Source organism: Perna viridis, chromosome 6, assembly GCF_037379345.1.
Source record: "Perna viridis isolate PV_CMFRI_1.1 ecotype Kerala chromosome 6, ASM3737934v1, whole genome shotgun sequence".
NCBI lineage: Eukaryota > Metazoa > Mollusca > Bivalvia > Mytilida > Mytilidae > Perna > Perna viridis.
In genome coordinates, this window is record NC_142450.1 from 48,661,160 (window position 1) to 48,678,380 (window position 17,221).

General features: G+C 33.4%; 1 protein-coding gene across 1 annotated transcript in view; it reads left to right on the forward strand.

The window, feature by feature from the left end:
* The first annotated feature begins 2,161 nt into the window (after positions 1-2,161).
* Positions 2,162-17,221, forward strand: part of LOC148615374 (centrosomal protein of 290 kDa-like) — a 52,467-nt gene continuing 37,407 nt past the window's right edge. Inside the window, exons 1-11 of the mRNA XM_088590284.1 lie at positions 2,162-2,310; positions 6,258-6,358; positions 7,859-8,000; positions 11,946-12,001; positions 13,773-13,925; positions 14,335-14,388; positions 14,712-14,864; positions 15,164-15,277; positions 16,084-16,152; positions 16,477-16,566; positions 16,879-17,119. Coding sequence (XP_088446410.1) covers positions 6,266-6,358; positions 7,859-8,000; positions 11,946-12,001; positions 13,773-13,925; positions 14,335-14,388; positions 14,712-14,864; positions 15,164-15,277; positions 16,084-16,152; positions 16,477-16,566; positions 16,879-17,119 — 1,165 coding nt within the window. The 5' untranslated portion in view covers positions 2,162-2,310; positions 6,258-6,265. The remainder of the gene's footprint in view (positions 2,311-6,257; positions 6,359-7,858; positions 8,001-11,945; positions 12,002-13,772; positions 13,926-14,334; positions 14,389-14,711; positions 14,865-15,163; positions 15,278-16,083; positions 16,153-16,476; positions 16,567-16,878; positions 17,120-17,221) is intronic.

Sequence of the window (17,221 nt, forward strand, 5' to 3'; positions counted from 1 at the left end):
TGAGTTTAGTAGTTTTTTGTGTAAGTTAAAAGGGAAAGTGTCATTTATTTAGAAGTCTATAGGCCTTCCTATCGCTTCATTCACAGTTTTAAAATCTAACACTTCATGTAATGCCTCTCGTATATTACTGTTCATTTAAAAAGATTTTACTATCTAAAATGTTGTAATGACAATCTTGGAATTGTTATACACTCTTTAGTAGATTTTTAAAAAAAAAAATCTTGTTAAGTTTCAGGTTTTCAATGTTCACAAAATCTAAAACCTTCCAGTTCGAAATTTGAAATGGAAAATCCCCAGTGTCTTTGATCTTAGTGCCCTTCAGTATTGTTGTCCTCTTAATGTGGACCTTGAACATTAGCCTCCTCGCCAATCCTTCAATCCTTCCACACTGGCTATATTGCTTTTATTTTGTCTGAATATAGACGTATTATCAAGTAGAGTTAGTAATTTGGCTGTTGTGTGTAATTCTTCATAATTAATTGGACTGTTAAGCTCATTTTGCCATATCTAGGCCACTTCATTAACGATGTGTGTTGTCATGTTTTGCGGGTTCTCACATTGTAATTTTTAATGTTGTATATTTTCTTCCACTTTCTCACAAAAAGACATATAGGATCTGCTTCCAGGCGATATAACTATATATACGTTTAGATTTGTGATAGGACAGTGGTTAGACATTCTTGATTAAATAATGTTAGTCTTTGAGAAAGGGGAGAAAGTTTACGGACATTTTCCTCTCTTTCTCAAAGACTAACATTATTTAATCAAGAATGTCTGACCACGGTCCTATCACATTTGTTAAGTAATGTCAATGTATTTTGTGCTTCAGTATCGGATAGATTTTTCCTTTAGCAATATTAGTGTGGAGAAAATTGTACGTGGGATCTCCTCCAAACTGTATCGTAAGGAAGTCATTCTTTCAGTCCCCTATTGGTAACTTTCTAATGTCTCTCTTTAACTGTTTAATTGAAAGTACTGTTTAACAATAAACGCCAGTTTATTATTGTTTACGTAATTCCTTAAACAGAGGTACATGTATATTGCTGTGTCTGCCAAAAGAATGATGTCGCCTTAATGTCAGTGTAGATCATAAATGTGCCTTCATGTCGTTATTTAACATTTTAGTTTGTTTTTTTTTATCGTTCTGTTGGTGCATTTGTTGCGTTTCTTCATATCTGATCCGTTTTTTGTAGCAGTATATAAACTTTAGATTTTTCTACCTTGTATACCACATTGCCTCATGAGAAGCTTAAGTAATTTCTACGTGATCTTATACTCACCAATGCTTTTATACAAAGCAGGGAACTAAAAGATATGCTTATTTATTTGGTAGAGAAAAGGCCTAGGCTTATTTTGTAAAAAAAAAAAACCCACTAAATTCTATATTCCATATGATAATAATAATTCCATATTCATATTTTCTTTTGGCCATTAATTACTATCGAGCCCCACTTGGTCAGACTAACAAAAAGTACTCGAATCCTGATGTTGTTCAAAAGTTCATTCAAGTTACAAGTCTATGCCATTAGGGTTACATACCTGCCAACTTTTGAAAATCACTATGGGTTTTTTTTACACGGGACAACGTGTGAACGGACATTTTCGGAACATATCTCGCAAACTGCATGATTTTTACTGTAGTAATATATGGATGAGACAACTATTATAGCATTAAAGGTTGTTTTTCAGTTGAACAACATGTGCATGTACTATAATAGATTGAAGTGTGTAAGCCCCTCCCCCTTTTTCAAACTTAATGTTGAATTACAGTCCAACACGATAACCCGGTTACATTTTTTATGTATACATATCCACTGTCAATAATAACAGTCCATAACTTTTCGGGTTTTTTTTGTATGTATTATTTTAATTACTTTATGTTTTTTTGTTGTACATGTCTGTTTTCCATGCCTGGTTTTGTTCCTGGATTACATTCTTTTGATTACTGCTAGAACCTTGGTTCCCTTGATTACTCTTACATAAAATTATAACCGATATCATATATAGGGAAATGTATGCTGGAGTAACCTTAGCATCGTTTTCACCGACATCGACGTTAGCAAATTGATTTCTTTTCGTTTTATTTCCTTTTAAATTCGTTTCGTAAATTTTGAAACGCTACTAACACCACAACCTTACCGATTTACTCGCCACTGACGATGTTTACATCGAAAATGGCGGAGATTCCACCAACTTCAAAATTCCTAACAGTTTAAAGCTTATATAACACTTTAATGGTGGCGACTTTTCTATGTCAATGGTTGCAATAATTTAAACGGCAAAAATTGTTATTGTTTGCATCAGAAAACGGTAAAAAACATGCTTGATTTTTACGATTTGTGAATTCTCAAATGTTTGCATGATCGAACTTGTCACTCGAATATTTGTTTTTATATATTTTCTTCGACGTATTTTTCTATTGTCTGTGATATAAGCTTCTTGTTTGGCGGATGAATCTTAAATAGACTAAGAAATGTTCACTGCATAACAATGCCATATTAGAACAAGGATATATATTTTTATTTAACAAAACATTTCCCGTCCGCCATGCCCCTGTACTGTAGTCAATTTCTCAAAGACTGAAGACTCAAAAGCTTAAATTAGTTGTAAGTTATAGCCATGTGAAGTTGGTATGGAACAGTTGAATCCTGAAATACTCCCAAAGATATATAAGTTATTCACCAAGTCTCAGTCTGAATGCTAGACGTTTCGTAACCTGGTCGTTTTTTACCAGGTTGATTCGTACCTCAATTGAGGCATTTCATACCTGGGTATATTTCATAGTGAGATGTTTCGCACCTGGGCAAACTCTTCCCGACAAAAGGCAAGATTGTGAAGTCATGGTCATGTTTATTAGATATATTGAACCATTTAATCAGCATTATAAGCAAATTTGAACATACACAACAAAATTTCTTAAACATTTTACATGACACATATGCAGACAATTTCCATAGCTGTTTATTTACACACATGCGTACAGAACAGAAAAACTTGAAATGTCCATCATCATTGAGGTGCACACCGTCTCTGTCGGTTATGTTACACTTCTCCATACAATTTTAAATCTCCTACCACTCACACATGTCCAAAAGTTTGTCACCGATTTCGAAAGGGGTCTATGGAATGCTCTCTGCCAGCTGTTTCCGGGTATACCAGTAAAAGGTTCTGCTGGAGCCAGGCCATCTTCAGGAAAATTCAAAAGTCAGGACTTTCAGCAGCTTATAACGCTAAGGGCAACACCTACAGGTTTCTACGCAAGTTAATGGCGTTACCATTTTTACCAAGGACAAATTCTTCCTGCTTTCAACAAATTAAAAGACAGTGCTCTAGGTCGCTTTCACACAGTTGTACGTTATGTACAAAAACGCTGGATAAACAGTACTATTTGTCCAATTTCCAGCTGGTGCATCTTTATGTTATCAGTCCGTACCAACAACGATGTGGAGGGTTGGTACAACGACCTTAACACACAAGCAGTTTTTGGCAACCCTCCATTCTACCTCTTGTGCAGACTTCTTCATAAGAAATCATCCCTGTCACCACTTCAAGTAAAGTTAGTGAGCGAGGGCAAGTTGAAGAGGTACCAACGCAAATGCACGTGATACAACCAGGGCCGCATCTTCACCTTGTGTACTCAGAGAACCAGATATCAGCCAGTACTCTGTTAAGGAGGTGCGCTTTCCTCTATGGGCCAACTGCTGATCCTGCTTCTTCATAATAGACTTGTCCATACTTATACCAGGATTTTTCAAATGAAAAATCAGGCTTTATGCCAGTATAAGTATGGTATATGGACCACCAGAACCCAGAGACCTTGACTTATACTATGCCAGTATAAGTGTGATCACCATACCAGTCATGACCTGTGAAAAAAGAAGAAAATGAGATATTGCATGACATGTATATATTTATATTTATTTATTGAAAAAAAAAACTTTCCACCATTGCCCAGCCCAGGATTGCACTCAGTCTGATTAGAATCAAACCTTTTACTTGATTTTGCTTATTAATAAACAAAAATAATTAAAAGGCTTGATTGTACAGACTGAATGCAAAAGGAGGAGGGTTATGCTTAATGCATGTAAAAGTAAAAAAAAAAATGAATTATGAATTCTGGCATGTATTAATTAATTCTGAAACTAAGTTGAGATTTCTTTAAGATAAGGTACATAAAATTATAGACCATTCACATCAAAATTAATTCTTAAATGAATTATAATTTAACACCTTTTGACATACCTTTAGATGCTATATGGAGGCATACCTTTATATTGTTTATTTGTTTATATTGACGCCATTGACATGATAATTAATCATTCACTGTTGTTAGTTATAGAATGTATTAAACAATCAACTGATACCAATACCCAAAGTAATTAGCAATTAAGACACACGCCCCAATAAACAAATTTACCGTATATTCATAAGACTGAACAATTATAATATTACTTCAATATTGAAATCATCTTTAAGCGAATTAAAAAATATCACATGAAAAATATAGCCGTGTTTACACCTCGAAAACTTGAGTACAGATAAGCCAGTACAAGGGGAAAACTTTTAAAGAGTAAATGCACCTAGATATATGAAATCTTAATGCATTTTATGTTTGAGACAACACCGGAGGTGAATATCTTTCAGATTTTTCACAACTTTGTTTATTTTGACCACTTTTGTAACTTCGAAAAAAAAATGAAATGCAACAATACCCAAATGATTTCTATTGTCTGAAAAATAAAATGCATTTTGCTTTAATATATCAGCTAACCTTTAAAAGTTTTCAAACTGCACTGGCTACGGTCATATTTTGCAAATCATTTAGATGAATCTTAAAGGTAAGAGATAATTTGACAAAAAATAACTGAAGGAGCGAACATTAACGTAGTAATCTATAAGGACCCTCTAAAAATAACAATGCTGTATGTTAAACAATAGGTATTAAACGTCTCTGTGTGATATAACCCAGGTACGAAACATCCCACTCTGAAATTTACCTAGATACGAAACGTCTCAACTGAGGTACGAAATGACCAGGTTACGAAACATCCTGCACCCTTCAGTCTTCCATTTTCAAATCGGTGTCCTTATCAACAAGATAACTCTAGTGTAAGTTGAACTCTCCATTGTATTATATAAAAATGTATATTGTCTCCCTTGTAAATCCTAACTTGTATTTAAAAGTTTCAGAACTGCTAAGTCTGATTGACATTTCACATGGTCCAACGAGAAGTCATCAGTCTTTGCCATATAAATTTCTGCAACAAGCCCGAGCTAAAAAAATTTTGATGAACTTACATGTACATGTATATAGTAATTATTGGCATGTTAGTCTAATTCTGCAAGCCCACTATCATTTTTACCAACCATGGCTATCGGCAATTTCAAAGAATGTATCATTATTTTTACGCTCAAGAAACCTTACAGATTTTGTTTTGGACAGTAGTATATCAGGTCCACAATAACTGTTTTGCAATTTTGGATATCTACCATCTCTTCTGGGAGCATATTACTGATGGCAATTTTTACAGTTACATCATGTATAATTTATTTTTAAATTGACCACTGCTCTAGATATAGCCTTAGAAATCTTCATTATAGAAGATTTCATGATAGATAATAAACTGACATGCACACATACATTTTTGCTATTTATATTTACAAAGTATCCTTAAACAATCCAGTACTATACAAATAGAGACTGGAAGTCATTATTTGGTTATATAACATACAAGGGATAAGCTCTTAGTTGGCACACTTTATTGCTTACAATTTTACAAATTTGAACGGAATGAACTGATTGATTGTATCTTTTTGTTGACAAATTTTACAGTGATTCAACATTAAACATACAGTAAACTATCTAACAAAGAAGAATCTTTCTGTTAAATATGTAAGGCAAATTGTTTTAGGGGAGATGTACATATGTACAACTGTACATGTTCATGTCATAACCATTAATTCTAGGATTTTTTTATTAGTGTATTTAATCATGGAACATATACAACTCCTCTAGGCCCTTGATTTTTAGGGGCCATTGGCGAGTGGGCCCCTGTTAATTTCTAACCCTGTACATCACACAATGCAAGGTAAGAGAAAATCAGCACTAGAATTCTGCAAGTTGGTAGCTTAATAACAAAATCAAGTATATATATTGTTGTATATGTACATGTATATTTATCTTATCCTTAAAAATTCATTTTTCTTGAATATATAATCCATCCATTTCTTCTAATGATTGATTATTTAATTTTTAGGTTAAAAGATGCCTCCTCTGGAATGGGATAAGATTATGTCTGCTAAGGCAGCTAGTCTGTCTGATGACCAAATAGAGGAGTTTTATGAGTCAATTATTGAGGTAACTTTACTTTGTCATACATACTGAATTTACATATAAGTAAGGATGAAAACGCAATATTGATGCATCATGATAATGTTGGTCATGATATGATACATTTGACTGAGGTTTGGATAAGATACAGGTCAAAATACAATTTTGTTTTCAAACAATTGATGAAATTACTATGCAAATAGTAAAGTAGGACACAGGGATCAACACTTACAGTAGTCTGGTAGTCCAATGCCACCCTAATTTTGGAGAGATATACTTGAAAAATTTGCATGGTACTCTTATGGGCTATCTCAATTTTGCCATATTTTTCATAAGATCTAAGAACAGAACTGTCAGTATTGGCTGCAGACTAACTCTTTTACCTCTGAAGTAGTCCTGTTGACCACCAAAAAAGTGTCACACCCTGCGGATATGTCTTATGAGGAAAATCCAGTAATTTAAGATCAAAGTTATACTCTAAGAATGAAACCTGGCTTCAACAAAATTCAGCATTTTTAAATCTGTTGAATATTTGTTTATTATTAAAAAAAAATATACAGGACAACATTGTGTTGTGTAAAATATTGAAATGTGTTGTATCCTCACCCTTATATCACGATATATATTGTATCGTGAGGTAGGTGTAATTGAAGAAAATATTTAGGACAACATGCGGTTGTTCTCTATCATATCAAAATGTATCGTATCCTCACCCTTTTATTATGATACAGATTGTATCATGAGGTAGGTGCATCATTACTGACCTATACAAATGAGTGATGCATTTATTATAAAAATTAGCAAATTATCAGTAGTTTCTTTGAGTCATTTCAAAAATCAGTTATCAATTCAGTGATTTTGTTAGCCTTAATTTACCTCCGAATTTCGGCTGTTTCCCCAGAGATAGTTTCCTAGTTCTGTGTATTTATTTACCAAAATCATAAAAATTCCCAATTCCCAATTAAGTACGTAAAACTCGTAGAAATTTGATTTTTTACTTTTGAAAAGCCTCTGCTTCGATGTCAGACGTGGATTGTGTTACATGCAAATACATTTTATTTGTATATATATGCCTGTTATTTGTATGGTGCTGTCGTCGTTGTCTGCATATTTTTTTCCCAATTTGGTGTAAATTTTCCCAATTGAAAAGGAGGAGAAAAAAAGTAACAAAATCACTGCAATTTACACATCAATTTTGTCCACTATTGAAGGAAACTTTTGAGTTGAAGATTCGCAAATTGATGTTGAGCCATAATATTTGGTCATGCAAAAAATTTAAGTCACAACATTAACAAATATTAGTGATGACCTAAATTTTTTGTTTAGTAAAGTGTTCTTATGAAAGTGAACATTGCTTGCTTCCAAAGATTGAAATCTTTATTAATGCTCAGAGGTTATATTTAAGTATATTGTTTAGATAGTTAACTTTTACCTGTAGTTATTAATGATACATTTAAGGTCACTTTTCTGTTTTATTTGCTAAACTTTGCTCTTCTATTCCTATAATGCTGGTTGTGTATGTTTTAGGCTAAGGTGGATGATGTAACTGACACTGGTAAGTTACAGAAGCTGTTTGATGTGACTAAGGTTATAATGAAAGCTAAGTCTGATGATGCTGAGGAGGTCATGAAAGAACTGGAAAAAGCAACTAAAGATGCTGAAACTAAAGGTAATATGGACAAGCTAAAATTAATATTTTGTGTGGAATGTTGACCCTACCTACTCAATTGTATATATTAATTGGTTAGTAGGTTAAAAATTTTATTGTTTTTTTGTCCCCTCTCTACCCTGAAGGGAACATACAAATACTGGTGTTTGTGCGTCCATCTGCCACACTTGTGGACAAAACTCCTCAATAACCACTCAAACGATTTTGTTCAAATTTTGTATGTAGTTGATCATATTGCACTGACATTTTGATTCAATAAATTTAACATGAGTTATGGCCCCCGTGCAGGTCCGGGTGTCAAAAGAATAGGCCTGCAGCAGTGCTAAGCTTGTCGTAAAAGGCGACTAAATAGTGCTCAGAAACCTAGCTGGAGGCTAGGCGCTCTGCCCACAGAGCAACTGGGATGTGTGCCCCAGGTGGTGGAATGGGGTACCCCTGGCGTGTTACATGCTGGGGTTGTCAGGCTATAATATGGAAAACCTGACCGCAAACCATAGTGGTGCACCGTGTTGGGAAAGATGCCACGTTCCTCGCACGTTAAAGAACACTGCTGGAGTATTCAATAGGAGTAGGAACCTTTGCGCTCCGCCACAGGAGGCTAAATTGCCCGACCTTACCCATCCCCCTTTTTTCCAGTGGCAATCAAAATTTGTCGACCCTATTATCCTTGTGACCCATCCTTTTTTTTTTTCATTTCATGTTTATTTTATCATCCATTTCATGTTCATTGTCTGAATATAGCTGAAATATTGCTGCTCGGACGTTAAACCCCAACAAACAAACAAACAAACAAACATGAGTTATGGGGCTTTGTTGACTTTGTACATGCTATACTATAGGAACACTTTGTGGACACCTTAGAAACACTGGGATGGATTTTGTTAAAAATTTGTAGGATTGTTAATTGTAGTTATTATATTGCACCACAATTTTGATTCATTGAATTTAACAGGAGTTATGGGACTTATTCACTAAAACTTTTTGGAGGGCACATGATAATATGTAGCAATTTGTTTTGTTTTTTGTTTTTTTTTTAATTTTGATATAAAACTGGAAACAATGCTTGTTGATATGGTAAGTCAAAGAAATAATGGTTTTTACACTTTTTACGAGTCACATTGTTTTTGATGAGTTGGTTGGAATTTGGGAAACAGAAATACAAACAGAAATACAGTTGAACCTCGATGTGTCGAACTCGGATTAGTCGAATTCTTGGATAACTCAAACTAATTACAAAATCCCAGCAAAACTCCCCTTACTATAATACAATTTTACCTCAGATGACTCGAACTCGGATGAATTGAAACCTCGGATAACTCTAGGTAATCAATCAGTCCCCACGATAGGACTTCAAGGTTAATTAACCCTGATGTCTCAAAGTTAACTAATTAGTCTGAAAACTGATTGCTTTATTACAAACCGTGATCGAAATGTGTTTAAACAACAATTAGTGTGGTATTTAAAATTAGTTTGTTGATACTCTTTATGACGTGATTTGTGTATTTAAAAGTGTGTGTGTAGTGAAAAGAAACAAATTTTATTAATTAAACATCAGAATTCACACTGGCAGTGGTATCAGATATTCTTATATTTTGATAAAAAAATTTACAAATACAGATGAATTGTAATGGTATCTGACTATTTAATGAAACATTGAATAGATGACAGTAAGTGAATTTCAACAAATACATTCGTTTCGTTAGTGAATTTGAAATTTTATCGTAAATCGTAATAATGTAGAACACATGGTTTGATGATACTCCTGATTGTGAGTCAAACAAAGCAGCATGTTATTATGAACTACGACGTTTTCGATGTAGAAAAAATAAAAAGGAAATTTCACAAAGCACTCGTTGCTGTTCAGTATTTCAAACAAAAAAGATATCTTCTGATATGAAACGAAAGACATTATGGTGTACCGTGTAAAGTGATGTACATGTACATGTTCAAGCACAACAAATGATGACCAAACTACTAGTATTTCTGGTTTATCCCTGACCTTGGATTACTCGAACCTTGGATAATTCGAACACTTTTGCATGGTCCCTTCGACTTTGATTTAATGAGGTTCGTCTGTATTTCGTATTTACTAAGTTTCACTGTGTCAACTTTTACTGCACTTGTTCTATTGTTTTTTTTTATAGTGATATACATCATGTACATGTGGATTGTTTAGTAATTATGTGCACATGGTTATTTACATAAATGCTTAAGTGTAAGTGTTTGTAAGAATCATGCAAAATGGGAATAATCAGAAACATGCATGTCAAAAACCCACCAATCACTTAAAGATACTTTCTCTATTTGAAAATAACACTTTTTAATCTGTGCATCACTTGCTTTGCCCAGAAAATTTTCAATAGAGTGTTAGAAAAATAAGATTTTTGACAGAGTTATCTGCCCTTGAAGTGTTCATTTACATTACATTTCAATGAAACTATAACTCAATGGTCCTGCATGATATAGAAAATTTTGTCTTGTTTTCCTTTATTCTGATGATGCATATAGTCAAATTACACTATCAAAATGATGGGATTTTCATACCATGTTTTGCCCACTATCTGAATCTTACAGGGACTGACGCTTAACTTCTATTTTATTAAAATTTTTAATAATAATAAAACACAAAAAACCTGTTTTTTAGCTCACCTGGCCGAAGGCTGTTGCTATCACTTGGCATCCGTCGTCACTGTTGTCGTTAAAAATTTTTCAAAACTGTTCTCCTCTGACACCACTTGACCAATTGGAACCAAATTTGGTATGAATGTTCCTTGGATATTGTGCATAGAACTGATGTGGTGATTTTTGATCCGTCGAAAAACATGTCTGCCCTTACGAAAAATAGAACATAGGGGTCAGACAATAGTTTTTCACATATATCTCCTAAACCGTCAGGTTCAGCCAAATTCTGACATAGGGTGAAAGTGTTCAGCATGATGAGATCTAATTGTGGTCAAATAATTTTCATTATATTATGTTAAGCCATGTTTGAGTTATTGCCCTTTTTTGACATTTTTTTGCTATTTTGAATGTTATTTCCTTCAAATATCTCCTCAGACACCACTTGACCAATTGGAACCAAACTTGGTATGAATGTTCCTTGGGGTATCATGCATAGAACTGATGTGGTGATTTTTGATCCGTCGAAAAACATGGCTGCCGTTTCTAAAAATAGAACATAGGGGTCAGACAATAGTTTTTCACATATATCTCCTAAACCGTCAGGTGTAGCCAAATTTTGACATTGTGTTAAAAGTGTTTAGCATAATGAGATCTATCTGTGGTCAAATTTTCATTTTGATATATTAAGTCATGTTGGAGTTATTGCCCTTTTTTGATGTTTTTTGGTATTTTGAATGTTACTTCATTCAAAATTCTTCTCCTCTGACACCACCTGACCAGTTGGAACTAAACTTGGTATGAATGTTCCTTGGGGTATCATGCATAAAACTGTTGTGGATATTTTTGATCTGTCATGGCTGCTGTTACTAAATATAGAACAAAAGGGTCAGACAATTGTTTTTCACAAGTATCTCCAAAGCCATTAGGTTTAGCAAAATTATTTCTATTGCAGAAAATGACCCTTATTATAAGGCCTTCAAAAGTCATCAGGGATCAAAGTTGTGAGGTGACTCCTGTAAGAGTTCTTGCCCTTGAAAGATGAAAAATGACAGTTTTTTTTTTTTACAGTTTTCAGCCAATATCTTTGAAACTAATAGAAAGAAACTTTCTATTGCTGAAATGATCCTTATGATAGTCCTACCAAGGTCTTCTTGAGTCAGAATTGTTGGACTACTCCTTGTTGAATTTATTGCCCCTGAAAGACAAACTTTAACCAGGTGAGCGATTCAGGCTCCTGGGAGCCTCTTGTATTGAAATTTGTGTTAGAATGCACAAGTTAAGGTTTTAAGAAGGTATGTGACTCATTATATATGTATATTTCAGATAAGAAGTCCGCAACAAAGATCAAAGATTTAGAGAAGAAAATTACAGAACTTGAGGTAAAACCATACATTACATGTAGGATACTGTGGTGTTGTTATTTTTTACCATATGTTAGAATACTGTAGTGTTCATACTTTCTACCATACACTAGGATACTGTGGCGTCGTAATTTTTTACCATTTGTTAGGATACTGTGGTGGTGTTATTTTTTGCCTTATGTTCGGATACTGTGGTGGTGTTATTTTTTACCTTATATTAGGATACTGTGGTGGTGTTATTGTTTACCATACATTAGGATACTGTGGTGTTCCTAATTTCTACCATATGTTAGGATACTGTGATGTTGTTATTTTTTACCTTATATTAGGATACTGTGGTGGTGTTATTGTTTACCATACATTAGGATACTGTGGTGGTGTTATTTTCTGCCATACGTTACATGTAAGATACTGTAATGTTGTTATTTTTACCTTACGTTAGGATATTGTGGCGTTCTTATTTTTTACCGTACGTTTGGATACTGTGGCGTTGTTATTTTCTACCATACGTTACATGTAGGATACTGTGGTGTTGTTATTTTTTACCGTACATTAGGATACTGTGGTGGTGTTATTTTTTACCATATGTTAGGATACTGTGGTGTTGTAATTTTTTACCATACGACAGGATACTGTAGTGTTATTATTTTCTACCATACGTTACATGTAGGATACTGTGGTGTTGTTATTTTGTACCTTACATTAGGATACTGTGTTGGTGTTATTGTTTTCCATACGTTACATGTAGGATACTGTGGTGTTGTTATTTTTTACCATACGTTAGGATACTGTAGTGTTATTATTTTCTACCATACGTTAGAATACTGTGTTGTTGTTATTTTTTACCATACGTTAGGATACTGTAGTGTTGTTATTGTTTACCATATGCTAGAATACTGTGGTGTTGTAATTTTTTTGTGCTGTGATTCCATGGAATATTGCTGTTATTTTCATTTAAGAAATAATTCTTGGATGCTGGGTTTTAATGTGGATAGGCACTTTATTTGTCTGATTTTACACCTTGCTGACACTCAGTGAAAAATAATGACCAATATATTGCCTATCCATGTTAAAACAAGCATAAAACCCAGCATCCAGGAATTATTTCTTTTCTAACATGATAAAAAGTCATTTTTGTCAGTGAGGCCTTCTTAGAAAACCAAATATTTGGCTCTTCCAATTATCTTACCATATTATATTTTCAATAAAGTACAATTATTTGAACTGTTTCAACAATAATATTTTAAACACATGTAAATAATTATAATAAGAAGTAAAAGTTATAATTAGAAAACGCAAATTGAACTGCATTGAACTACTATTACTGGCTATGTAGCTATATATATTTGTTTACTTGTGCAAACATCACATTTTACACCTGATTTTACATTGGATTGTCAATAGAATAGCCTAACATTTGACCAAAACATAAGATATTTCTGTATGTAATATACTAAGATCGTGATAGAATAGAAGCGTTTCTTAAAAAGTATTATTGGCATTGTTGCTTTTATAGTAAACAATTGCAATCAAGGAATACAATGAAAAATGACCCATTTATTACAATGATTGCTTAAGTGCAAGCAGGGTTTTACGCAATTTAGAGACCTCCTTTGTTATGGATAATAAAGGTGAAGATGTTAAACTTTGACCTTTGTTGAAAATTGAAGGATTTTACCAATTATAATCATAATTATATGTAGGTTTGAATTGTAAATGAATGTATTTACATTCCCCTAATAGTTTTGAAAAAAAAGTTATGTCACATATTTTTTTTTTTTTTTTACAGAAATATGGTCCAGACACTGGGGGTGCTGCAGGGGGTACAGCAAGAGTCCTTCGCGAGAATGTTAATGAGTTAGAGAGACAGAATGAAGATCTACAGGCTGAAATCAAGGATCTAAGGAAAGACCTGGCTGGAGAAAAAATGGCTGCTGAAAAGGTTCTTTACAACTTTTAATTTTAAAAAAAAATACTGTGCTTATTGTTAAATTTATATAATTATCATGACTCAAGATGAAGTTTCCCAATTATATTGTAACTTTGTTCTGTTTCAAAATGTAAACAAAATTAGAAATCATATTTTTTTCATTCTTTACAACACTTAAACACATCTTTACTGTTAAATATTCTGTTGGTTTAATCATTTTTTTAAAACCTGCAGAAAATTTATTGAAAAGTCATTAAGGAGAAAAATCTACATAATTTTGGACATAAGTTGTAGATTAGATAAAATCCTTGAACAAGCTATTATATTTAATTGAAATTTTGCATGAAATATTTCTGTTTATGCCAGGAGATAATATATATTTCTGTTTATGCCAGGAGATAATGTATATTTCTGTTTACAGTATAGTGAGAGAATAAATGAGTTGGAGAAAGAAATGAAAGATATGAGACAAGATGTAAGTATAACAGATTAATGGTCTCCATTTTATCAGAAAATAGTTATGGATATTTATTAAATCTTTAAGCTATTGTTTGTAATAGTAATGAAAAATGCACTGAGTTAAAGAACTCCTACAGTGCAGCTAATTGAGCACATTATGTAATTCCACCTGTATGAGGAAGCCACAGCTACATTTTTGTCAGAAGGTAATGACTAGAAATTTATCCTGTCTGAAGTCATTTTTGTTTTAGTCAGAGAATGTGCTTCCTATAGCAGTTATATTTTCCAGATAACACTGTTTTGATTTATTTTCTGTGTATGCAAATATTTTTTTTTCAGAATGACCAAATGAGGCAAGACATTACAGATTATAAAATGCAGCTTCAGTCTCAAACAGCAGGTCTGGCTACCAGAAGAGGAGAGGAAGCTGACTTCCGGTCTAAACTTGCCAAGAGAAACCATGAACTGGCGGAGGCTATGGAGGAACTACAGGTATTTTCTTGCATCTAAGTATTAGTCTTTGAACACAGATTTTGTATATGTATTTAATCATGCATTATAGTTCTCACATAATAGAACACTAAAGTATCTTTTTTTACATGTTATGTTCAAAGCTTTTTGAGCTAAAAGGAATTTCAGCAAAGTATCACAACCATAGCCTTTAAACATATCAACACACTAATCTGAAATAAAACCCCATTGTATAAAGATATTAAAAAACTGAGTTGAAGAAAAACTAGATTATGTCATAGCCATATAATTTACAAAGAAAGATTGGTGTATTTTTTTAGAATCTGACTGATGCTAATGAAGCATATGAGGCTCAGATTAAAGACCTACAAAGGAATCTGGATGATGCTGTGTCTCAGATGGACAGAACAACAGAGGATTATCTCAAATTAAAGGTATACATTATAAAATTTTTATTTTTTGTCAACTTATAATTGTTCCTACTGCATGATAATTTATTATCTATGGTTACTGTCATGACTAAAAAAACTAGTTTTGGCACATTACATAACATTGACTATTATTTTGCCAGATAACAGAGTAACGTCAGTTTTGAACGTCCTAACTGAACTTCCCATCTCACCCTGTCAGGTTTGCCCAATATCACCTTGCCGGGTTTGACCGTCCTAACTGAACATCCCATTTCAACCTGTCAGGTTTGACTGTCCTAACTGAACATTCCATCTCACCCTGTCGGGTTTGACTGTCCTAACTGAACATCCCATCTCACCCTGTCAGGTTTGCTGTTAAATTTTCTGTCTAGACTTTAGAACTACTGTTATGTTGGGTTTGACCGTCCTAACTGAACATTCCATCTCACCCTGTCTGGTTTGACCGTCCTGACTGAACATCCCATTTTACCCTGTCAGGTTTGACCATCCTAACTGAACATTCCATCTCGCCCTGTCGGGTTTGACAGTCCTAAATGATCGTTTCATCTCACCCTGTTGGGTTCGAATGTCCTAACTGAACATTCCATCTCACCCTGCCGGGTTTGACCGTCCAAATTGAACATTCCATCTCACCCTGTCGGGTATGACCATCCTAACTGAACATTCCATCTCACCCTGTCGGGTTTTCTGTTGAATTTTCTGTCTAGACTATAGAAATACTGTTATGGCATACATTTGTTATTGGTGCAAAACGGACATTTGATATTATGAAGAATTATCCTTAGTTTATCTATCTCTTTATCTGACAGAAAGTATTGGAGCAGAGTGATGCAGTGACAGATAAACTTAGAGAAGAAAATGACATTCTGAAGGCGCAGGTAAGTCCTATACAGAGGTTTGAGAACCAAACTAAAACAGATTTTATTCCAGTTAAGAAATGGTTCTTTCTTCTACTTTTGCTCCAAATACCTAGAAAAAATTCTTTGATAAATCTCAGGACAAAATAAAACTTGATGATTATTGTTTATTTTTATCTAAATTATTATATACACATATTAGAAATCAGGAAGTAGTAAATAATGCACGGTTTTTAATAAACTTTGTAAACATCACGTAATGTCATAATCTTTATGTCTTTGATATACAATGATAATAAATAATCTGTTTTAATTGGAGAAGTGAAGCTGATTTTGTATTTGTAGGTAGCAGATTTAAATGAGCAGGTACAGTCCAAGACAGATGCTGATGATGCCATCATGGTCGCTGTAAATAATAAGATTGAGGAATGGAGGGTAAGTCAAAGGAAGCTTTTCAAAACATATTATCTGCAAGGTGTCCATTTTATCCCAAACATTACAAAATGACCATTGAAACTAGTTTCTTCAGGCCAATTTTATTTTAATATAAATAAAGTAGCACATTTTCATTTCATGTATAAATGGACATAAGTGATGTGATTTATTGAGGTTACGTTACTGTCTGATAAAAAATGCACTAACTGTGAAATAAGGAAATTAATTTCTTTGTCTTTAATATATGACGAGATGACATCCAACTGGATTTGCTGAAATATATGCTGTATGTTGATTTTTTTGTTGTTGCAGGAAATATTAAACAAAAAAGATGAGGCAATTGTAGAGCTACAAGCCAAGAACTTTGCTTTGAATGAAAATTTGATAGCTGCTACCATGGATACAGACAAGGCCTCTGTAGCAGCTCTTGCAAAGGTCATCAAGGAAAAAGATAAAACAATTGCAGAAATGACAGAACAAATCAAGAATTATGTAGATGAGATGGAGGCTAATGCTGCATTGTTAGAAGATTTGAAAGGAGAGTTACAAAAAAGTAAGTTGATGATTGCTTATAATATGAGAATATGATCTTGTATATACAAACTTTCTTAGATCTTCTCTTTTGTAGGTAATTGTAAATTAAATATGTAATTAA